The following is a 24015-nucleotide window of genomic DNA, read 5'->3' as shown; positions in this document are numbered from 1 at the left end:
CGCCAAAGACAATTCTACGATCAGTATTTGTTTGTCTTTTTCCGTTGCTTTTGGGGTTTCCGTTAGAAGTGATCCTTCTGCGTCCGATCAGACTGACGACAAGCTGTCTGGCCGGGCCAGACATCCTGTCGCCGCACCATTGCACCTTTCGCAATCTACCTTTCGGTCCATGGGACGACACCGACCACTCATTATGCAGTAAAAAGGTGTAAAAATCCGCCTTCGCCTTTAGGGACCCCGGATCCAGCCCGGGTTCGGCTAAGCACCTGGACGAAGAGAGGAAAAAAAGGGATCGCTATCGCAGCCTCCTCCAGGAGTCCGAGGTCACACACACACACACACACGCACATACAAGCACCCGAAAGCGAAAACTTAAGAAGTTTATGCTTTGTTTACTTTCGCTCATTAACGGGCTACGGGCTTTCGGGCGTGTTTCTAACGCTGTCTAACGCTTGCCTTCCCACCTTTGGTTTGGTACTTTCCCAGGCTCTGTACCCCTTTTCTGGGCGAGTTTGGCGAGGTGCGACGTTAAGGCCGGTTCAGTTGATGCAGATTTCTTTCAAACGGTCCGCTCCGAACTGGCGAAAGCTTCAGGGTAGGAGGACGTGCGTAAGTGGCGTCCCGTGCGATCCGAACCGAACGGCACAGATTAGTGGGGAAGTTCCCGTCGGTGCCGGCGGCGGGATCGATCGTCCTCGATCAGGAGCTCGAAAAAGATCAACCATGGAAATTCCGACCGAGGAATCTCGGTTGTGCTGGAAACGGCGTAACGATTATATGTGTTAGAAGATCCTGTCGGGAAATAGAACTACACGAGCCCAGAGAATGATTTTCTTGATATTATACGTTTTTCGGCGTATACAATGTCTTCCAAAATCTCCAAAATTCCTTGCAATATCTCTGCCGCTTGTTTGCCAACATAACTTTGTACTAATTGTTTCGCCTTTTTTTGCTGAACAAAGCTTAAAAATCGGCACATTATTGAAAAAGGAAAATTCAACACAAAACATCCTGTTTCGGAAGCGAATGAAATGGAATTTCTCTAATACAAAGAGTCCTATTTATGAAAAAAAACCTACCGATAGATCACGCGCGGCACACCACCTTTCATGTATCCGATTTTGTCACCTCCGTTTTCAATAAAAACTCACCGAACCGTAACGATAAATGATCATTTCCTTCTAATAATCGATCGATCGATTCGAGCTCTCTAGCTCTGGTAGCTTGCTTGGACCACGCTTCAACACTCGCTTTTGTGCGACCCTTTCCCATAGCAACGGAACCACGGTCGATTGGATAACTTCTCGGGCTTGACTCTTACTCTTCCTTTACCTTTTTCCGGTGTAAGCGGTGTAAGAAACGCTTCAAAAGCTCTACCATTTCTAATGTGCTTCCTTCCGGTTCTGCTTCAAACGCCCGACCGGGTGGTGGTGGTGGATGGCTTTCCAATTACTACCGACCGGTGTTGTCCATTGTCATCAAATCCAGTGGATTTTTTTAACAATCGGACTGAGTAGAACTCGGAAAGGAACGGAACAAATCGTTCTGGATCTGGATGGCGATGTAATAAATTTAACACCGAAAAAAAAACTGTCTCTAGCCATGCTGCAACACCGAATGCAGTGTAAAGTCGTAAAGATTCCTGCTGTTTTGTTCGATTGTTACCACCAGACAACGGGAGATAGTGTTGAATGGGCCGAGAGGACGAAGCCGAGATGAGGCGAGACTTTCAACTTCCTGTCGTCCGAGGCAGGAACTTCGGAACTCTTTCTCAAGTTCCTTCTAGTTCCTTCAGGAGGCTGCTCCAAAAACTGTCTTTTGGACAGCTTTTTCTTTTTCCCTGGTTGTGGGTTTTGTTCGTGTAGCGATCGTATTGTTAGATTTTACATGGGTTGTACCTTGCACGATCCGAGCCCTCTAAAGGTGATGTAATTGATGGGCACCGTACCGGACATAGAGAATGTACAGTCCAGAAGATACTTCCGACTGTGGAAAACGTATGCATGCAACCATTACACGTTTCGGTACGACAGACTTTGAAGATCATTCAGTGTCATTCGGCAGACATTGGGGAGGGCGTAGGTACCTTAACGAAACTGGCTGAATGAGAGGGGATCTTTGTGGTCGTACCGAGGGAAGATACCGGCAAACGAATGACAAGGTAATGACACTCGGATTGACCTTTTGAGGCGTTACCTTTGCGGGTCATGGGCATACCGTCCTCCGGAGATACCGTGTCTGCGGCCACCATCACAAAGTCCTCCGCTTTTTGGGCGTAAAATTGCTGATCACCGGGTGCAATCAATTACACAACAACGGGCACGGTGTCGTTTCCTTACACACACACACGGGCAGATGCTTGTTCCGGACAGAAACTCCCGAGGGATTATATGGTAAGGAGGTGGCTGTGTGTCTGTGTGTGACAAATAGACTTCTGGTTCCGATGGGTGTCGGAACAAGGCACAAGAATCAAACCGATCGGTTGTCTTGACGCTTTCAAAAGGGATGGTCTTGTTGCAAAGCTTCTTTGGGGTTGTAATGTGGCATGCAAAAAAAATTAGCTTCTTAAATCAACACACCGAATCTTTGTCAAATAAAGGGTGGCTGGGAATGTAAATGGGCGTAGAAGAAGGTAATAAATATTGCTTAAAATGTTCCCTCCTTGCCATCTTGATGGTTTTGTATGTTATTATAGGAAAAAACAGTCCGAGCTATCTACCAACACAGCTGTATTGATTACACGTCAACCAAACTGGATTCTAGTGCCTGCTGTTAATCAATAACCGTAATTCTAGCTCTACAATATATCGCTGTGCAAACATTTACCTCACTAAAAGGTCATCACTATCTGCGTACATTAATCAACAACCAAGCGCACAAGTAACAAAAGCCGTCCTCTTCATCAAGAGTGACCCAACATGGGACGACGATAATCTCTACTATCGTGCCACTATCGTTCCTCCCCCCTTAAATTGATGTCCTTTATGGCTAGATAGAGTGGAGCTGATTGGAGCTGGAGTTGTCCTCCATGCCCCAAGGACGGCTAGAGGTGTGTCCGCCCCGCATCGATCGAGCAAAATGGAATTCTTCATTAGGCTGTTAACAACCAAAACCCGCCTGTCCACAGGCCTGTATTGTGCGCTGGATAGTGTTTCGTGTCGTTAGTGACAGGACCCGGGTTGTTATCCTGGGGCATGTGATTGTTGTTGGGCCCAACTCCCTCCTCTTTTCCGGTTCATTTCTCATTAACTCGCGCGTTTGTCAATTTTGCTTCCCGTCCTCGTTACTTCCCACGTCTCATTTTCCAATATATCTCTTCCACTAGGCGTGCAATCTAACGGAGGGTAGTAGGGGTTGAAATCAGTGAGTTCAGTTAGGCACGAGAGACACGTAAATAACCACCATTATACTGTCTCCAGCGAGCGCCATTATCGATCGTACGCCCCGGGACCTATTCTGGGTGGGTTGAGTAAAGTAAACGCAATATACTTATTTGTGTGTTCGTTGGCTGTTTCTGCGAGATTGGAGCCTTTCGGTTTGCAACGATAGAAAAATCGATCGAAATGACACGCCACAGCCGTCGCTTCATGGCGTAGAAGAGAGAGAGAGAGAGAGCAAAACCACCAGTCAGTCCACTCCACTCCACTTGCTGATACGGGTTTGGGGGGGATTGGTCTTTTTGTTACACACAAAGGATCCTGCTTTGGGGGAGTGTGGGGTACCACGCTTAATTGAGTTTCAGTATAGTGATTTTCAGCGTGATCCCACTGCACTCTTCCACTCTTGCCGGGTGTTCCACGCAGTCGCATGCAATGTGGCGTGCTTAATCTAAAGTACTTTGCTACAAAAATACCTTCTCGAGCGAAGGGAAGGGAGCCCAAGGGGAGGGCAGGACTACTACTCTACATGCTTAAAAGTGTACATTGTTGTACCGTAACGCTCCAAACCCTCCGTACAAAGTGTGGGGAGTCATTTCGATTTCCCACCCTAATAAAAAAAGAAGAAAGACTAAACAGAAGAGTGGTTTCTGGCAGAAGTTTCCAATCTCGAGTAGGTCATGCGTGCTGGGAGCTTTCGTGCAAAGGATCTCAAAACCAACACACAGACACGCATGCTTTCAATAAACAGCACAAAAAAAACGACGGAAAAAGAGGTCCTCCCTTTTGGCATTACTCCCCCCCCTCTGTCCCGGTCGAGTGGTCGCACGCTTCTCACCACGCTCGAGAGCTCCAAAAGCGAGAAGGACTTTTTACACGGATGATGATCCTTGTAAAAACCTCTTCTCGCTGTGGATCCTCTTGATATGACGCATGCGAGTGGCGCAACGCGGCGTTGCATGTGTGTGAGAGAGAGAGCGCGAACGGGGAAATAGCAAACGCGAGAGCGTGAGCGAATGATACAAAATGGCTTCGCCTTAGCTACGCTTTAGGCCACGCCCTCGCCCGTTCTCGAGCCACTCGAGAGCGCATGAAAACGACGGCTTTGGTTGCACACACACAGAAGGATAACAGCAAGCTCAAAAGGACCTCTCTGCGTACGTTTGTTTAGAGATTTTCGTGTAGTTTTTTTGTTGTTGTTTCAGTACCCTCGTGCTCGATGAGTGGTCGAGCGGCTCTCACCGTGCTTGAAAAGCGGATGCGCGCTCTCGGCCTGCATTGGTGGTGAAGTGTGCGTGTGCGTATAGTGTGCGGCGGATCGACTTAATGCCCTTCCCGGGCAAGGGGAGGGGGGGAGGGAGGGAAAACGTGTAGGGTGTTGGAAAAATCGAGCAATAAAGTGAATGTGTGAGAGAAACGGAGCGCGAGATCTGAGTGAGAAAGAGAGAGTGAGAACGACCGTTCGTAGTTGTGTTGCTCTGCTTCTCTTCCTTGGCTGTCCCAGGCTTTCGGAGGTTTTCGAGTGCCGTGCAACGAGTGGGCACTTACCTTCTCAAGTGAAAACATAATTTAGTTACAGTCAAGCACAGCTTCAGCCCGAGACGGACGTCATTGCTGTTGAAGAAGAGCGTACTGCGGGCAAACGCGTTCGGACGTTGTTGTTGATTTTTGGTAGTGGACACCAGTGGCTAATTGTGTGTGTGCTTATGTGCTTGCGTGGGGAAACTGAGGATCAAATGTTGGGGAAAATAGAAAAACACTTGTGAAGAGTTTTGTGCATTTTATGAATAATGTTGCATTTATGTTGAAATAAAACTTACAGTGGAACGATCCATACTGCTCGAATGCTGTACAAGTGTGTTGTGCACATATTCTGATGAATCCATTTCAATAAAACGATTTTTTACAAGTGCTACAAGTGTTGTATAAAGTTATAAATTTACACTTTCCCGTGTGTGTGTGTGTTCACTCAAGTGTGTTGCAACGCGATCGCAAAGAAAGTCTTGTTTTGTCGTGTAAGCAATCATCTGCCAAAGTGGCCACCGAAAAGAACGAACCCGTGGCAAACGCCACCGGTGGACGAGCGGCCAGTCGTTCTCCATCGTCGACGGGGACCGTAGAGCCAGCGCCGCCACAGTCACCGCCGGTACGATCGGGCGCTACAAACGGTGGTGTACCGCCGGCCAGCCCCAGTGAGACGGCCTCTAGTCCCAGCCAGACGGTGGTGCCCGACGATCGTCCAACAGTGATGGCGGGTCCGACGGCTACCGCACCGGTGCTGACCTGGTCGCCGCTGCTGTTTCCACCGTGGAATACGGCCCTGCTGCCGGCCGCGTTCTATCCCGTCGCGGCACTACGATCACTGCCAGGGTAGGTTTTAGTTTTTCGTTTTTGGGGACTTGTGAATCTTTCATCCTTTATATCAAAACTCCTGTAAAAGTGGATTTGTTTAGTAGTTACAGTAGAGATACAGTCAATAGGTCAGTTAAGTAATATATTATTACACTGTACAACATTTGTGGGTTTGTGTTTCTTGTAAAACTAATATTGTTTCTTCTATTGGACAAAATTGGACAAAAACATAATTATTCAAAATATACATAATTACAAAACAATATCCTTGGTGAAGTTACTGCAATTTCCAAGTTGACTTGAGGTAGAAACCTTGAATAATTGATTTTATTTTACAATAAGATAACGTACAATATTCTACAAAATAGTTAAAAAGGTTACTTAAACTGTAAAATTGAGCCAAATTACTTTTTGTTCAGTTGTGAAACAAAATTAAGCCCTCAATCAAAAGCTAACAAATTCGTTTCTTTATGCAAATCTTATTCATCATTTCTAAAAATCTAATTCAATTTCATTACAACAAAGAAAATGCCTTCTTCTATTGAGGCCATTCGCTCCCATTGTGCTCGCACTGACTTTTGATTCCTTTTCTCAATCAAACGTGATACACAATTAAAACGCCATAAATCATACCGCGGCATCATCCGACGCACTAACTGGCTAAACGGTTCAACGGCGGGTGACAAACTGACCGGAAGTATCATAAACATCGTTAATGGGCATTATCCGAAGGCATCCTTCCGGGTCCATTTCGGTTATTTTCGATTTCTATAAAACTGTTTCAACACACACAGAGAATGCTACTCGCCCGATTCTCGGTTGCCCCGTGACGCTGTATAATCTCATTATTTACTGCATCCGCCGATTATCGGAAGAACGCCGATGGAAGAACGGATGATGCGAGAAATTGTCCTCGTGTCCGTGCATCCGGTTTTGATGCACGTCGCCTTTTTTTATTTGTACGGCCTCACGCGAGTGCCACGTCCGTCCCCCTCGCGTCCTTAATTCGGGGGTTATTTTCACACAGTAGGAGGTCCTCCGGAGTTTGACTATCGGAAGGGATGGCTGTTTTATTCGTTCTGCAAAATTCGATTCTACTTTTTATGTTTTTTATTTCCCAGCTGGGAGATGCGTTTAGTCGAAGCAGATGCTATATGTTTGACTTTTTGATAGGACACTTGCGAGATGGCATTTGGTCGGAAACATCTTGAAACGAAATCTGGACAAATTGCCACCATAAATTGGGATTAATTTTCTTCTTAAATGTAGCAAGGGAATTGTCAAACTGGCTCAAAGAATTGAATTTACTTTTTGGTGGCAAACAATGTCAAATCTTAAGCAGAATCTGATCGCTTTTAACGCTGTTTGAATTTAATAGAAACATTGCAACTTTAATGCATTCACCTCGAACGATCACGATCACTTCCTTGCTCGGACGCAAGCAAACTAAACACTCGGGAACGACTTTTACCTTTTTTCCCTCAAAATCAAAATTAGCATAATCAGCTTTCGGAGTGATTTTCACGCTTTTGCATTTGTGTCCCTTAATCGATGATTTTTGACACTTCCTTCTTCGGGGATTTTGTTTCGCCGCTTCGCCCCGAAGGAACAGATAATATTCTGTAAAGCTCTTCAACGGTGCCCCTTCGCACCCGTACCAGTCCGTCAATATCCGGATCATACACCGGATCGATCGCAATCGCAACAGAGAACGATCCTCGGACACGACCACGGACGTGTGTGGTGTGATGATCCTCACACTTTTCGAAGGTTATGAGATCAGTGACGCTTGAAATAATAATATTTGGCTCCTTAGCCGTCTTAAAGTGTTGTTTTAGTGTTACTTTACATGTGTGTTGAACCTTTGAATGATGAGAGCGTTAGGAGAAATGTATCTCTTTCACTCCCTCCGGTAAAGGATCGCTATGCGATTGGAGGGAATTTCCCAAAAATCCTACCATGCAACTTGTCCTACACACTTGTGTTGTTTGTCCTTTACCGAAAGATCAAATATTCCAATCAATGTGCGGTAGTGGGAATGCTGCAAGATACACACCATACCACCTGTTTGAAGCTGCACCAACATCACCTGACCTGAACCATACTTGATCATACAACGAACGGACGATAATTTATGCGAAGCCAGCCCGCCATGATCATTATAAATGCAAATTAGCCGTCAGTGATCGGAGCATGTTTTACGGAGCGGAGCTTCAGATTGCTGGAGAAGATGCCTCCCGCACAATGGGAAGGACATGCTCAAGGCAGTGGAAAGCAGCGGCAGTGTCGAAGAAGCAGAAGCATCCCTCATAGTAACCAGCAACTGTTGTTTGGGAGTTTACTATCGGAAATTCCGACACTTTACGCCGCCATCGTTATTACGCCCTTTTGTTGCGGATCACGTTTTGATCCCATGGTGTGCCCGGTACTGGTGCTGGTGTTTGGTGCAGGTTGCATTGCTGGAAAGGACCTCGGCCAAAGTACACAACATGAAGTAGGTGGGAAGACAAAAAATTAACATAAATTCTCATCTGTGTAGCTCAAAAACTGTAGTGTTGTTTCGTGTAGGTGTGTGTCGTCGGATGGCGCTGGAAAGAGATGCCTCTGTGCCTGCCTGTGCCGTTTTGGGACGCTTGGAAAACACGTCCTCCAGTCTCCTACCCCCGGGGAAGAAGCGGCTAGCTCACCTCTCTCCGGGGGAACTCCGGAAATGTCGGAATTTCCCAAAAGTACATCGTGTGTGTGTGCGTGTGTGTGTCTAGGATTTTGGGTTGTAAAAGTGAGGAGTGCGTAGTCTTCGGTAACAACCGCATTTGTATACCGGCCTAGATAAATTGAATGAACGCGAAACACTCGAGTCGGTAAGGACATACGCGGAGGTAGTAAAGGTGATGTTCCTGTAGGTACAGCATTCTAATGGAGAAAATGTACAGCGCGGTCACTCTTTAATGCACAGAAAAACCAACAGTGTTTTACTGGCGCGTACAGGGAGGACGACCGCTGATAAAAAGAACCTGATCGCTTTCCTGGAAGGAATGTTCAAGAAGTACTCCAGAGTAGTGGGAATGGGTTTCGAGGCGGTTTTTCTCCACCTTCTTGCACGACGGCCATCCGACCTTTTATGACGTCTAACTCCTCTGTGTCGGTGTGTTTTGGGAAATTCCAACACACAAAGATATCTTCTGAAGGTACTCAAGCACTCTTCAGCAAGCGTCAGGGGTACGTACATGAAGCAGTTCTATTGGCCAACACTTTGAAGCCTTAGGATTGTTTTAATTTTATATTAGCTTCTGATGACCAAAAGGTGGGACAACATTTTTTGTGTTTGTATATCTATACCGATGGTAGTTGGTGAGATCTACAGCCGTTGATTAAAACCAACACGACGGGTGTTAGATGTAATATGTAGGAAAACTGCCATTTTCAGTTTATTTCTTATTGATTGATACAGTTGTCTTAATCCAATATGACATCAAATGGACTAATATTGTGTTTGAACCCATTTGAACCTTTTTTCTTACATTACAGGGACTCAAATGTCAAACTCCATGTAGAAAAAACTAGTTGAAATCGTAAAATCCTCCAAAAGGATGATATTAACGAGGCTGATCAGTGTTCAAATATTCATGCTTGAGACTGAAAACCTCGATCTGATTAGTCCCACCATCTTGTTGGAAATTCATTACATCTCATCGTTTGATATCAATTTACGACCTATCAGCTATAAATCGCCTGAATAATTCCAAATCAAACTCATCTCATACCCCACCCCCAGAAGCTCTGCCGACTCTACCTTTCAAAGCATCAACCTCCACACTGAACGCTGTCATGACAACCATTGTGTCGTGTTGTCGGGGGATAAAAGCTTAAATTAAAATCCAATCAAGCTACCGGTCGCCCCGGCCCCGGAAGAAGAATTACGCCCACCAAAAGGTGGAAAAAAGGGATTCTTTTCTGTTCGTTCAATCCAGCGTTCCACCCGTTCGTCTTTCATCATAGGAAGTTACTTTCTCTTTCTCTCTCTCTCTTGCTGGCTTTTTTTCCATCCGCCATCTTTCATCGCCGCCGTAATCGCGCTTTGGAGGTTACAATAAAAGAATCATCCAAAGGCGAGATTGGGTCAGAGATTATGTTGTCCTCGCTGGTTCCCAACAAAGCCACACAAAGCCGCCGGATTGCCGGAGGGGGGAAGGGGGAGAGGTTATGTTGGAGGATGGAATTAAAACTATCGCAACGCAAAGAACTAACATGCACCATCTCTAACGAGGATCGGTTTGACAACGGTTAATAAATCATAATTCCGGGGTTTCTTTTATTCCCTATTGGAGCGATTTTATTATTGGGCAAGCGTTCGGGGTTTTGATGAGCCCTTCGTGTTAAAAGGGGGCATAAGGTATTAATACGTGGCATCCGGAGGACACTGGAAGCGGGATGAGATTTTGATTAAAAAGTAACAAACCCCATCCGACGAGTGCCATTTCGATCGTTTTTGAGCTGATTAATCGAAAGTGATGAAATTGTTTTTTTTTTTCTTTCTCTTTGCTGTTATTATTATTGGAGGAGTTCGAAGTTTATTGATTGACATTTTGACGGATACTTGGGAAAAGGGTAAGGGAGGAAAAAATTGAATTGTATGGCAAGCAGTCTTACTTTCGCTGGCGCATTTAATCCATCCACCCAGAGCCTCTGTCGTCTAAGCCCTGACGTGGGTCGTGTTGGGGTTTCGTTATTACACAAACTCACCCCCTTTATTGCTGCCCTTTTGTAATGATGTTTTCTTTTCTGATCTGCTGAACCCGCACACAGGTTCCTTGACAGCATGAAGCTGCCCCAGTCCCAGCGCACCACGGCCAGTGCCGGAGCTGGCTTTCGTATCTGCAATCTGCTCGAACTGGACAGCGACAAAAAGCAGCAACAACAACAACACGGCAAAAAACGGAAAAGCTCTAGCTCGATCGATGATCATCGATCGCGCGATCACGATGCGGACGAGGCGGACGATGAGGACGATTCGCGAGCGGCCGATTCTGGCCCCTGTCCTGGGGATGGTTCGCGACGCAGTGGGACCACGCTCTCGCAGGAGGACACTAGCAGCAATCCGGATCTGCACGGTGGCTGTAGTGTGGTGAACAGTGACGATGACAGCACACTCGAACCCGGACGACCAGAAGGTAGACGGACGATCGGAGGTGGTGGTACCGATCGAACTAGTCCCTCGGCGGCGAGTAGTGATGAGGGAAAAGCGCCAACGTTCGGGTTACGAGCGACGCAAAGTCTGGCGGAAGATTTGCACGCCCGGTTCGGCTATCCTGCGCTTCATCCGGGCGCTCATCTATCGCACCTACCTGCCCACCATCCTGCGCACCATCATGCGCATCATCTGCATCATCACGGGACGCATCTGCATCATGCGCATCATACGCCACCGCCGGCGAGTCACGCGCTGTTTGGTGGACGAACCTGGCCGTACGAAAGCTGCAATACACTCAATGGTAAGTGGATTTTTGGAGAGACGTGGGAGCATTTTGGAGAGGAAATTATGATACCAGAAAGTGGGAGTCGCAAGACCAGAGTGAAATGAGATGAATGAAAATCTGTGTCTGATGTTTTGCGGGTAAATTCGATTGTTATTCGCTACTGAATCGCGCTTAAAACCCAAACAACGAAATTCAAAGAGCCATAGAACTCTAAGCATCTGCTCGAATCGAGTTAGTGCATACAATAACCCCGTAATAGCCAAGCATTTGATATTCCGGGATCTTCTGGGATTTATAAACAGCTTAGGAAAGATCGTTTGTTTTCCAGCTAAACTTCCATTCCACCTCGATTTCAAAACATTAACATTATTGAACTACATTACACCAAGATTACCCCCCGAAAAGCCTTGTGGGATTAACCTTTCCTAACAAGCGCTTGATGAGTCTCAAAGTAATTATTAATGTAGTCCCTGTTTACACACACGGTACCGAGTGACTTCCCTCACGCCTTGATTGGAAATCAACGAATGGTTTGACCACAACCAGCAGCTGCTGGCTTGACCAGCTGTGGCTCTCTATCGCCGCCTCTCTAACTGACAAAACGACACAAACGGCCACATGCCGATCGGTGTTAGGCACAATTAGCCGCCGGGCACGCCACCGAACAATATTACTCACACGCGCAAAATCGATTCGTAATCGTTCTCGCAACGCCGTTCAGCGTTGCATCGACGATCGTTCCAATAAAAAGCAGAACACAGAATGAGAAAAGAGAAACCAATGGGGTGTGGGTTTGATTTACAACTTCCGGAAGAGGACGAGTAAAGCCTAGCAAGAACAATATCAATTAGATATCAATCACCGCACAAATGACAATGAAGAAGATGGGCACTTCGACATGATATAACCTCCGTTAGAGAGAGAGACACACACACAAAGGTGTCCCAGGGTTTAACCATTACCTTTGCCGAATATCGATTGCTGCGTGCCCATCCAATCCGGAACCGGAACTCTGCCAAGCGAAACGAAATGCTGCTACGCTCAGAGGGTCCCTGTTTTCCCTTTTGCCCCGTGACGAACATCCATTTTGTCTGTGTGTGTTTGGTAGGCAGTTGAAGGTCCTGATTTTCGCCTTTCTCTGCTTGTGTTCCCTTGTTTTCCAAAAACGGAATGAAACGAAAAGAAAAAAAGGGAAAATGACAGTTAAATTGAGGTGTGATCGTAGCCGCTTTGTGGCCCATTATTCGCTAGTTTTGGGTTAGTGTGACAACCCTATAAAAAGAGAGAGCCTGAGGGAAAGAGGACGGGGACGGTGAGCGAAACATAAACGTAATTTAGCCACATCTGAACGCAGCAGCTGCACCAGAAGGACGACTCTCTCTCTGTTGTTTCCCTCTGCTTGGTTGTAGGGATTCGAACAAAAAAAGGCTTGAAAACAACAAATCCACATCCAGCTAAAGCCAATGGTGTTAACATAACGTTTTTATTTCACCAGGAAACAACGTACAACCATCACACATACGCTTTTTTTCGCTATTTCGAAAAAAGGGATATATTTTTGTTCTACAAAATGCAGGGCATGAGTGGTATTGTTGATCGAGACACAGAAAAAAAGCGTTGGAAAAACAGCTCTCTGGCTGTAGGGTAAGTGGCAGTCGGCACTCTGTTTTCGATGGGCAAAGCATTACCTACCGTCGTCGTACTACACTCCGAAGTGCTTGTTTGTTTAGGGGATCGGGATCTAGTGAGACTCTAGACTCAAGCACACAAGTCCTGGGGGGAGAATCGTGCCAGAGTGCATTGTCGGCCATTTTGAATGCAAATGTTTGTTGCAATCCTTCGGGGCGCAGATGCGTTCAACCATTCTCGGCTGAAGAGGACAGTTTTGTTGCTGTGATTATGCTACTTCTAGCTAGCTAGCTAGAATGAGAATACCCGCCCGGGCATCTCCCTGTCTGTGCTACCGTGACGAGCGATCGCTTTTTCGCGTTGGCATCAGTTCAAGCGTTCTTTTTAATGCCTCTTTCAAGTTTGAAGATTTATGATGGCACGATGGATGTAGGGGATGGGGTACAATCGTTATTTGACAAATCAGTTGCCATCAGAGGTTCGTTTATGTAACTGTAGATTAACATGTTTGGTGCTGTCCGGGGAGGGAGGAGGGAAGGAAAGAGAGGTCTCAACGATCTCAGTTGAGGACGTTTTATCTATTTTGAGCATTTGTTACGGCTATAAAATGTTAGCAAGAAAGGATATTTCATGCAATTGAATTAGTTATTCAAAGAGGGGCACTAAACGAGGATCTTGTTAGCAGAAACGTTTAACTGAAAATAAAATCCGTATCCGTGAAAGGAAAAATGTAAAATACAGGAAAAAAAGAAGCAAATGTTGACCTAATTCAATACAACTTTTTTCTTTTTTAAATAGTTTAACTACAAAAGGACTCATATATCCTTTTCAGTAGTTATACCAGTATCAGACGCACTTAACATGTTCCATTAAAAAAAAACTGCTCGAATCACTCTACCGAGAGCTCTCGAACTGCAAGCATGGTTTAATCCCACCCTTTCAAGAGTGTCCTTCCTACTGTTCCATGCAGCAGACACTCATCCCTGCAATGGAGTTATCCACTCAAAAGGATAGTCACTCAGCTGAGTGCTCATTGAAACAACGAGCGAGCGAGCGAGTGAGAGAGGGTGAGAGAGACACACACAGAAAGCACACAACGTGAGTAGAAAAGGCGGAGTAGAAAAAAGGGCGTGATCTTTGCCAGGTCCGGGTGTAAACTTTTTGTGCGCGTGTATGTGTTGTGTCGTCATCATCATTAGAGGATTCCTTTTCCCGTTTTCCACGGCGAGGTGGAAAGTAAAAATGCTCGATGAAAAAGTGTTTCCGGATGCGATGCGCGCGATCAATTTATTTGCTCTGCCAGGATTGTTGTTTTTCGAGTCGTTTTGTTCCCTCTACTCCTCCCGTTTAATGTCACAAATCCTCGACAAAGAGTTAAGCCGAACACGACGAGGAGCAGAGGGGGTAAAATGCGGTGAAAGCAAGCCGATCGAAGTAATTCCGCTTCCGCCAGAGAGTACATTAATAATAAACTCGAATGTCATTTATCAACAAAGAGGATTTTCCCCACCCTTTGCTTACTTCCTTCCCTCCCGCTTCTTTCGGGCTTTTGTTTGATGATTAGAAGCAAGCAGAACAGGCAATGGCGGATTAATCGGAGAGCGAGAGTGGGAGAGAGAGAACAGTGTCAAGGTGGCAGGCAAGGACAAACCTCCGCACGAAGAATGGGGAAGTGCTGTCATAAATTATCCTCCAGCCCAGGGCTGGCTGTGGCCTCGACCACACTCCACGACCGGGCACACGAAGCGAAGAGTTTCCATTTCCGGTATCTATTTCCTATTGTGTTCCGCCGTCGCTGCCTGTGGCTTGCTTTCTCGCCAACTCCGGCTGGTGGTCGTGCAGTGCGGTGTTGCACACCTTGCAGGCGCTCAGCAGGGCACCAACAATCGAAAAAAAGGAAAACAAGGGAAGCAAATGGTTGGAGGGGAACTAGGAAGTAACACGCACACACACACGGTCTCTAATTGACAATTTGCTTTGTTTTGTCCCATTTGCAGCATGCCATCAGCAAGCGGCCCAGCAAGCCCACCAGCGGCTGTTCGCGCAGCAGGTCAGCCCGGCGGACAGTACCTCGCCGGTGCACTCGGAACGATCGTACCTCGGAAGTGCCGGCGGCGGTGGCCTCGCCACACTGGCAGGCCCGGCCGGTGACCACCAGCTGGGCGGTGGACGGATCGGTTCCGGTATGCGTACGCCCAGCCCATCCGACTCGGAGCGGGGCGATTCACACCATCACCATCTGCTGCACGGCGGCGGCGGCGGCGGCGACACACACACGGAAAACTCGGACGACGTCGACATCGAGGAGGGCTGCGACGATGAGATCGACATGATCGACGACACGGACGATGGCAGTCTGCCGACGGCGGAGCGCGGCGGCCACCCGAACGGGCTCGGCGGCCACAAGAAGCGCAAGCGGCGCGTCCTCTTCTCCAAGGCGCAAACGTACGAGCTGGAGCGCCGGTTTCGCCAGCAGCGCTACCTGTCCGCACCGGAGCGGGAGCATCTGGCATCGTTGATACGGCTCACCCCAACGCAGGTGAAGATCTGGTTCCAGAACCATCGCTACAAGACGAAGCGGGCGGCCCACGAGAAGGGCGCTCTCGACCATCATCACGGTGGGCATGGCGGTGGCAATGGGACGGGTGGGTTACCTTCGCCGAGGCGCGTTGCCGTGCCGGTACTGGTGCGGGATGGGAAACCGTGCCTGGGTGGTAGTAAGCAACCGCACGACCTGCTGACGGCGGTCCCGGCGGCGGCCCATCTTCAGCTACCGCCCGGCTTCCAGCACGCCAGTCTGCTGCATCATGCCGCGGCCGCAGCTGGCCGCTGGTGGTCGTAGATTGGGGCGATTGTTGCACAAATTGTACATAGCAGGGAATTTTGGGGGGATTAGTGACCGTGGGATGATGTTCAGCTTCGAGGCAATATGTATGCGTGTGTGTGTGTTTGAGTGTGTAAAAAGAAGGCAAAGAAGGACAGGGATTTAGTGGCGTTGTATGGTTCCTGAAGTCTAGTAGCGTCTTAGGTAAATGAAGGAGGAAGGAAAAATCTATTGTATTTAAATACGGTTATAGCTAATTTATGTAAATCCTAGTTTTCCCACCCACCCCTCACCGGCACGCTGGCAAAGATGTATCCGATAAGGTACGAAAGGAAAGGTACGAAAAATAAAATAATTAATCAAAATATTTCCAGAGTTTTCTGCACTCTTTCAATCTCCGCAAAGGATGGCTTCTTTTTTCAAGTGCAACATTCAAACACAAAGTCCACTTGTCTGCCCTTCTCTCCTGGGACGACGCACCAAAACTCCCTCTCAAGATCCTTGCAGGTTTGCTGCAACAATTGCTTGATTTATCGTCCCGCATATAAACTTCCCTTTTTTCTCTTCTTCCGCCAATTCGCTTCGGCCCGAGGAACCGGAGCGGACCGCTTCAAGTTTGAGCCGGAAATCAATGGGATTTTGTGATCGGAAAGCGTTGGACACAAAGTCCTTCCGTTCGTGTCACGAGCAAAATCAGCCATAAAAAGAGGGATGGCGGAAAAAAGGCGAGAAGAAAAGACGAGCACGGACGACAAACAACGGCCTGGACCTGGCTGGACAAATGGCCGGAAACGGAACAACGATCCTAGGCTTGGCTCTTGCTCTGTCTCTCTTGAAAAAGGGTCTCACTATTGTGTGCCCTGGGGAGTATTGGGTATTGGGATGAATTGAAACGGTGTCCGAAAGTCAAAAAGTCCCGATAAACCGGATATCACATTGTCGATCAATAAAAAGAAAGGGAAACTGCAGAAAAGAAGCTGCAAGTGAAGCGCACTTTACGCAACCGAGTCGTGTGTGTGTGTGTGTGTTTTTTCGTTCCAAATTATAAGCATTAACTTTTACTCCAAAAGTGATTGAAACTCCTTTAAATTCTTTAAATAGAAAAGAACAAATCCTTCAAAAAAAAGGTACAACACTAAAGCGTCTTGAAGGACATAATGTTCCCGTGCGAGAACAATGGCACAGCGTGACCCGAAACCTCTCTCACACGATGCAGGATGCTTGCAGGGATCTCCGCTTTTCGGTTCGGTTCCGGCCAAAAACTGTCCCATCCACTTGCGCTTTTTGTGCTGTCAAAAACACGCTTCAAAAGGTGTGTCATAAAGCCGGGTCAATCGGGGGTTGCACGAGTACGTGTGCTGTGTCTCGGCACTTGAAATTGGGCTGCTGCACATTCCCGCACACAGCAAAACAGGTTCGCCTCCGTTCAAACCGGCCGACCGGAAGTAGCTCGAAAATCGATCAGTCATTCGGCATTCGATGTAGAGATTGTGGGAAAATGCACCGAAGAGAATGATTTTCGGTTGAGATTTATGCGAGTGAATCGCATGAATCGTGTGAAAATTGGCCCTGAAATAGAGAGAATAGTTTTGAAAATCAGAGGGAATGGCTCCATCATTCGGTACGGTACGTCAAAATGTTGGTCATCCTTGAGAAGAGTTCTTATCAACGCTTCAGCAATGTCCATCCTACTGGACACTTCAGATAAGAACACTTTGCCATTAATCCATGACATTCACTTTCACCGAAGACCTTCCATATCATGTACATCGATCGAATTGACCATTACTGCATGAAAAGGACTTGAAAAAAGGACAAAAAATGGTGTTAAACAATTTAGCAACATACAGCAACACCAACACTTTTGGTGTAAATATGAAACTCCCAAACAGTTATGCAAACAACTCCCGGACATCGTCAAACAGGGACGGAGGATAAAACGGTTAATCTAGTCTCATTTTTTCGGTGTTCAGGTTCTTCGCTCTGGTGTAGCTGGTCGCATAAATTCACATTATGTTTATGATACGCGCCGTCGGTCCTTTTACAGTGCGGCCCTCCCCTTTATTCCTTTCACCGGTTCCACCGGTCACAGCCGGAAGCCGGAACGGAAGCTCGCTCGCTCGCTCGGAGCAAGGGCTGCGTTGTTTTCGGGTGGACAACAAAAGACCATCAACCTTCCCTGTCTGTCCACACACACCACCACCACCACCAGCACGCTATCTCTCACACTCCACGCTTCGGTTGGTTTTTATGACTTATGACCTTCCATTCCATTAGGACTATTATTTTTACTATCATCCTCAGCCGCTGCCGTTATTCGTCTTCTCCACGGCTCCTTCTTATCCATTTCCCCGGGTCGGTGTGTGTGTGTGCTCGCCGTTTTTCTAACAATGAAAAATGATCGGAAAAATATGCTTTTCCGTCCCCCTGTTGTCCCACTCGTGGGTTTACTTATCCACCTTCCGCGCGTGCCCGCCCGCGGGGGTATCATTGCGCACCGACACGTACGTGCGGATGGTTTTGCGATTTGTTTCCAGTTGGTCGAAACATCACAACACACACTGTCCGTGTTAGTGGTGGTGGTGTGGCAAGGGGATGTCCTGTTTTTTCGCACTCCTAAAGGAGATAATTTCTTTTTTCCCGGCCCGGCTCGGCTGGCGACCGACACGACCGACCGACGGTCTGCTCTTATCTTGCCAGTTGTGCGTGACGCGGTGGTGCGGTAGCAGCAGTGGCCGGGTGGCAGACACGGTTCATGGTCATTCCACGGGCATAGCTTCACACTTGCGGTGTGCTGTAAGGCGTTGTTTGTGTGAGTGCTGTAAAAAATAGTTAAACGATATTAAATACATTGTAACAATGATGCTTGAGAAAAGTAGCAAGAAAGATGTGTATGAGTTCGTATACTTCGTTTTATTCTCATACGGGGTTTACACACATCCGCGTAAACTCAATTCACAGTATGTGGGAATGCATATAAAATTAAGTTCAGCTAGCTGGCAAACGATAACAAACTGTTCGTTTCAATTCCTTCTCGTGATCGTAAAAATGCGGCTTAAAACCACCTCAAAACCTCATAACATGTTACCTTACGGCATGGTTTCAATCAAATGTCCCGCTTTTCCTTCTAATTGCCATTACCATTTCGATTAGACTTCTTTTTCCCTCCTCCATTGCGCTTGCTAGGTTTCGGTCGGTACGGCTCCAGCTCACTAATATCTAAGGCGATCAGCCGCAGGAACTCGCTCAGATGATCCAGCGTCGCGTGAAACAGCGTTCTCGCTCCCACAAACCGGAACCACTGCAGCTGGTTCGTGGGCGGCAGCTTCCGGACCAGATCCTGCTTCAGCTGATAGTCGTTCAGATATTCACGGCGCCCGAGCGACTTTATCGCACGGCAAGTGTCCGATACGGCAAAGCCAAAGTTCATAACCGTGCGCGGCTGGTCTTCCTTCGGTGCGGGTAGCTGGCGTAGTCGCTCCAGCAAACTGCCCACGAGCAGCTCCGGTCGACCGAAACGTTGCTTTAGTGCTTTGATCGCCTCCTCCAGAGTGGCCGGAAAGATGAGCAGGTCTCGCACCGACTGTTTCGCCTCGCCGGTAAGATGTTCGTGCAGGCGCAGCATATTCTCACAATCGGTAAAGCCACACGCTTTGGTCGAGTAGCGGAACAGCCCGTAGAACAGGGGCCACTCTTCGGGTGTGCCGGAAAACTTGGGCAGCTTGCCCATGCCGGCCTGTCGGGCGGATAGGTTGTACTCGGTGAGCTTTGGCGTTTCATCGGCAGGGGAGGGTATTCTGCTTGCCATTGTGACGGTGTTGTTACTGGTTACTGCAAGGAAAAGAGACACCTGTGAGTAAGCACTTCCTTGCCGTTTGTCGCTTCACTTAGGCTGTGGCTGATTTACCTGAACAGTTAACTATTGCTGCAACGTAATTTCTTCCCCTGTAGGCTCAATGCTGGAAGACGGCAACTTTTCTTCTACTTGAGCTACTTAAACTTGTAAAAAAAAGTCGATCGTCGCGATTACAGCCACGCGCTTTTCGTTACGTAACCTCTCCCGTGCAATGATCCTTTGCCAAGGAAGGTAAACAACACTGTGAACCGAACGATCACAGTGGTCGAGTCTAACTGTCAAATTGCTTTGGCTCCCCTTTTTTGTTAATTGGGGAAACGTTTAAACAAATTTAAAAATTAACGGTTATGACGTAACACATTTGGAGCGTAAAACCTAAAAAGTATGTTTCTAGGAGTATTTATTTATAATTTTATGTACACAACATTGCCACAGACACACATCACACCGGCATACGACAATACAAATCAAAACCATCACAGCAGGGATTAGAATGTGGACTAACTTAATTTACGTAATGCTCCATCGTCATAATCCATACGGCTCAGATTTATCTGGTCAGCATTTTTTCCCCAGCGCGAAGCCGCGAAACACTGACGTAATGCAGCGCAGCAAACAGTGCGCGAACAGCTGCGGTCGCGTGCTATTTCTTGCTGCGTATGCAACGTTAGCGCCGGCAGCATATCGGCAGAGCATGGTTTAAGTTTCATTGTTTAATTTGTTTACTTCACGGAGAGTCTGAGCGATCTTTCTCCACAGCACTTATCAACAGTCATTATGGGGTCACATTGGCATCATTTGAATAGAGTTCTAGCTTACGATTGTTTTTATTTATTTTTTATCAATTGCGGTTAGGACCCATGCGATAACAAAGGAACACATCTAAGACGCCCCAGAAACGAGATTATAAGTAGCTTGATCTCATCTAATGCACACTTCAGTAGGGTTTTGTTGCTTTTTACGATAAGTAGTGTGTTGTGCGTAAAATGATATTCTGGTGCGTAGTCATTCTTCCCATGGTGATGGGAGGATTGATAGCAAACGATAGCAATGATAACAATTTGGACGTACCTTTCGAGCTAACCATGACTTTAGTGGAGTCAAGGATTTTAGAGCAACTAGAAAAACTGTCAAGAACTTTCCACGAGGAAGTGAAAAAAATAAATGAAAAAATTGATCAGTTAAAGCGCGATACCCAAACCCAAGAAGCTAACAGCATGGTCAACACAACGCAACAGCTGATGGAAAAGCTATCGCAACAGCTACAAACTGCATCAAAATCCACCGAGCAACGGCTGACCGATCTGCAGCACCGGCTACTAGATCAACTACCTGAACAGTCCGGCGTGTACTTCATGCAACCGGATCCGGCTAAAAACGCATCCTTCGAGGTGTTGCGTGACTGGACGAACAATCACGGCTTCGGTGGTAATTGGATCGTATTCCAGCGTCGCTATAATGGATCGGTCAATTTCTACCGCAATTGGACCGAGTACAGGCAAGGCTTTGGTGAGCTGCACGGTGAACACTGGCTGGGTTTGGATAAGCTGCACGCGATCGTAAGCACCCGCCAGCACGAGCTGCTGATCGTGCTGGAGGACTTTGATGGGGTGGTTGCGTACGCTCACTACGATGATTTTAAGATTGGCAATGAGAGTGAAAAGTATGTGATTAAATCGGTTGGCCAGTACTCCGGTACGGCGGGTGATTCGTTCTCGCCGCACAAGGACGAAGCGTTTTCCACGCACGATCAGGATAATGACAAGCATAAGACCAACTGTGCCGAGTGGGTTCGTGGTGCGTGGTGGTTTTACAAGTGTCATCAGAGGTAGTATAATCGAAGCATTGATTATTGAATCACTTAAAGAGATAATATTTTTTATATTTTACAGTCATTTAAATGGTGAATATTTGAGAGGAAAGATCGACAAACAGGAGGGCATTATGTGGCTTCGCTTCCGAGGATCGTACTACTCGCTCAAAAGCACCAAAATGATGGTGCGTCCCGTTGCCTAACCAGCTCGAAGTAAAAGTGTCCTGAAAATTTGTATAAATAAAGTCAATTTTTCCTTTTTATTTAAGTTCTGAGAAAAATTATTGTTTTTAATTCGCCTTTCTCTCTCTCTCTCTCTCGCTGGACATCACACACTTTTCATCCCCGACATGCTACCGGAAGTAGGGTCATAAAACAGCCGTCCTTTCCCTCGTGACGTCACCCTATCTGTATCACGCACCAAAACAAAAAAAGGGATGACTTCTGTTTCTGCTCAGAAATCACTGCTCCATGGACGCATTCTCCCCTACTGTCCGGCATGCTCACCGGAAGCAGCAGCACCCTCCATGTCCTCCCAGCGGGGAGGCCCATAAACTATGCGTAATTGAGTTTTAAAGTTGATTTTTGAATTGATTGTACCCGTGTGCGGCACGTGACCCGATTGCTGACTAATATGAGCACGTCCGGGTGTGTTGATATTCCTGTGAAAGAGAAGATGCCGCTTGGTGAAGTTCCATACCTAACGTCGAACGTGATTTGTGTTGGTGGGTTTAATTGAAATACAGTAAGCCAAAGCGTGCGGTTAATGTGGGTGGGAATTCCATGGTTGGAAGTTAATTAGAACCTGGAAAGGGCATGAGAAAGGAAGTGGATTTTAATTTCGATGTATCAAAAGAAGTAATTTTTGGGCCAAATCCACCAATACGACTCGTATTTAGAATAAGAGGAGCAGAAAAACGACTAAGAGCACAAGAAATTAAGTTTCGTGACACACCTGGACTCATCCAAATGCGTTTAGCCGTCCGAAGGATACTTTCAGGTGTTGTAGAAACGACCTTGAATTTAACAAGTAGGTGTTAGTTTTGTTGGCTTTTCAGCTGCTTTCGAAACAGCAGAAATGAAGTCCTCAAAAGGGGAAAAAGGTTCGATCCTCAAACCCCCTTCACAAAGTATCCATTATCATCAGCCCCTCAACTTCCCTTGTGTCTTGCGATAAAGAAAAAACTCAACTCATCGATCGTTGAATCATTCCCTTCCCGGAAGTCCAACAATGTGATGGGTGCAGTCCCTTCGCCGGTACGCCTAATTGACATCAGCAAGCCCCGTAAACCACCGTGCCCTTATTGTCTGTGTATATGCATATATGGTGTTTGACGTGTCGTCGTGCCCTGACAGCGATGCCACCCGCTAAGTAGAGCTCTGAATGCGAACCCAAAAACCTCAATTCCGTAACGTCATCATTACACGTTGATATCAAAAGAACGGTGCATTATCGCGCACAGGAAGTGCTTCAACACCCTCGGTATGGCACGTGCCCTTCAAGGGATGGGTTGTCCAATGTTTCCCAGTGCACACGATCCCACAACGATGCGCTAAAACAGGGGAGAGCCGTAGAGAGAGAGCAAAAAGGCATCATTTCGATGTACATTTGCATGTTTCGGGGCTATTTAGTTCGTCATTAAAATGTATTTCTAGCGATGAATAATGATGTAAGTGGTGAGTGTTGTGTGATGCCAACTTAGGAAAAAGGGAACTAAGGTAGGACAATAACAAAAAATCTCAGGTTCAATAGGTCAGTTTTGTAAAGTGAGGTTCTCACGATGCATTTGAGATTGCGTGCTACGGTAGCATTAAGTAGAAAGGACAGCCACACAAAAAATCCGGTTCGAAGGACTAAATCGTTCGAAGCTATGCTGAGGATCGATCGATCGTACAACTTACCATCACTCCAATACACGCAGGAGGTCTTTATGCACTCATTAGGACACTCGATCACGTTCATAATATCAACATTCCACATTCGTTACGATTCGGCAGCTAAATTCCGTACCATTTGCCAACAAGTTCCCCAAGCAGCAAGCCATTTCATTCCCACTTCTACCCACCTGCCTGCCAAATATCAACCCAAACGTACGGGTACACAATGCCAAAAACAAATTATCCTAATCCGCTAGCTTCTGGTGTTGATCACACATTGAGCTTTCACCTATACGAGCAAATAATGCACCGTTTGGTGCTCCTTTCCGGACATCCGCTTTGGAAGCTGGAAGCGGTTTTGGAAAGGACCAAAAATTTGCATAGCTTTCCCCCGAGCAAAGCGTACGCTCAACGCAATTATGCACGTTTGGCGGTGGCCTCAAGCGACAATTGGCCTTGCAGCTTAAAGCAAATATCAATTTGCACAGTACAAAAGGGGCGCGAATGGTCATTGTATTCAATTATAGCTGTCGGATCGGAAGTGGCTTTTTGTAATACGAGATTTGCTTTCATTCTGCTTGTGTAGTTGGTAAAGAAAGTAATTAAAGCGTAAATTATTAAAGCTACCGTTTGGGTGGGTAAAAATGTGGAAAGAAGAAACGAAATGGAAGTCTAGTGGAAATCTATTAAATCGGACTGTTTGTTTGATTTTCTACTGTTTACTTGTAGTTTACAAATTGCGTAGCTTTTTTCTTAGTTTTTTACGCTTTTTTCTATCTTATTTGATGTTTTATAATTGAAGTTTTCAT

General features: G+C 46.7%; 3 protein-coding genes across 3 annotated transcripts; 2 read left to right on the top strand and 1 right to left on the bottom strand.

The window, feature by feature from the left end:
* Positions 1-4764: 4764 nt before the first annotated feature.
* Positions 4765-15955, top strand: LOC120959664 (homeobox protein vnd-like). The gene is made up of 3 exons (XM_040383252.2): positions 4765-5747; positions 10536-11221; positions 14833-15955. The coding sequence occupies exons 1-3, from the start codon at positions 5626-5628 to the stop codon at positions 15675-15677; spliced, it is 1653 nt and encodes a 550-aa protein (XP_040239186.2). The 5' UTR covers positions 4765-5625; the 3' UTR covers positions 15678-15955.
* A 2596-nt stretch (positions 15956-18551) lies between these two features.
* On the bottom strand, positions 18552-19768 carry LOC120957246 (uncharacterized). Its single transcript, XM_040379340.2, has 2 exons — positions 19567-19768; positions 18552-19490 (listed from the first exon to the last, which is right to left on the bottom strand). The coding sequence occupies exon 2, from the start codon at positions 19465-19467 to the stop codon at positions 18787-18789; it is 681 nt and encodes a 226-aa protein (XP_040235274.2). The 5' UTR covers positions 19468-19490; positions 19567-19768; the 3' UTR covers positions 18552-18786.
* A 678-nt stretch (positions 19769-20446) lies between these two features.
* Positions 20447-21596, top strand: LOC120957301 (fibrinogen C domain-containing protein 1-like). The gene is made up of 2 exons (XM_040379426.2): positions 20447-21343; positions 21408-21596. The coding sequence occupies exons 1-2, from the start codon at positions 20502-20504 to the stop codon at positions 21529-21531; spliced, it is 966 nt and encodes a 321-aa protein (XP_040235360.2). The 5' UTR covers positions 20447-20501; the 3' UTR covers positions 21532-21596.
* Positions 21597-24015: the final 2419 nt, after the last annotated feature.

This window comes from Anopheles coluzzii, chromosome 3, assembly GCF_943734685.1.
Source record: "Anopheles coluzzii chromosome 3, AcolN3, whole genome shotgun sequence".
In the NCBI taxonomy this organism is placed as follows: Eukaryota; Metazoa; Arthropoda; class Insecta; order Diptera; family Culicidae; genus Anopheles; species Anopheles coluzzii.
Note: the sequence above shows the minus strand (reverse complement) of the source record. Positions and strands in the feature narration are given on the sequence as shown.

Bases quoted from the DNA above. Each gene is read 5' to 3' on its own strand.
- LOC120957246 (XM_040379340.2), bottom strand. From the start codon at position 19,467: ATGGCAAGCAGAATACCCTCCCCTGCCGATGAAACGCCAAAGCTCACC.
- LOC120959664 (XM_040383252.2), top strand. From the start codon at position 5,626: ATGGCGGGTCCGACGGCTACCGCACCGGTGCTGACCTGGTCGCCGCTG. The intron at 5,748-10,535 runs GTAGGTTTTAGT...ACCCGCACACAG, and splicing joins GCACTACGATCACTGCCAGG to GTTCCTTGACAGCATGAAGC. The intron at 11,222-14,832 runs GTAAGTGGATTT...TCCCATTTGCAG, and splicing joins AAGCTGCAATACACTCAATG to CATGCCATCAGCAAGCGGCC.
- LOC120957301 (XM_040379426.2), top strand. From the start codon at position 20,502: ATGATATTCTGGTGCGTAGTCATTCTTCCCATGGTGATGGGAGGATTG. The intron at 21,344-21,407 runs GTAGTATAATCG...TATATTTTACAG, and splicing joins TTTTACAAGTGTCATCAGAG to TCATTTAAATGGTGAATATT.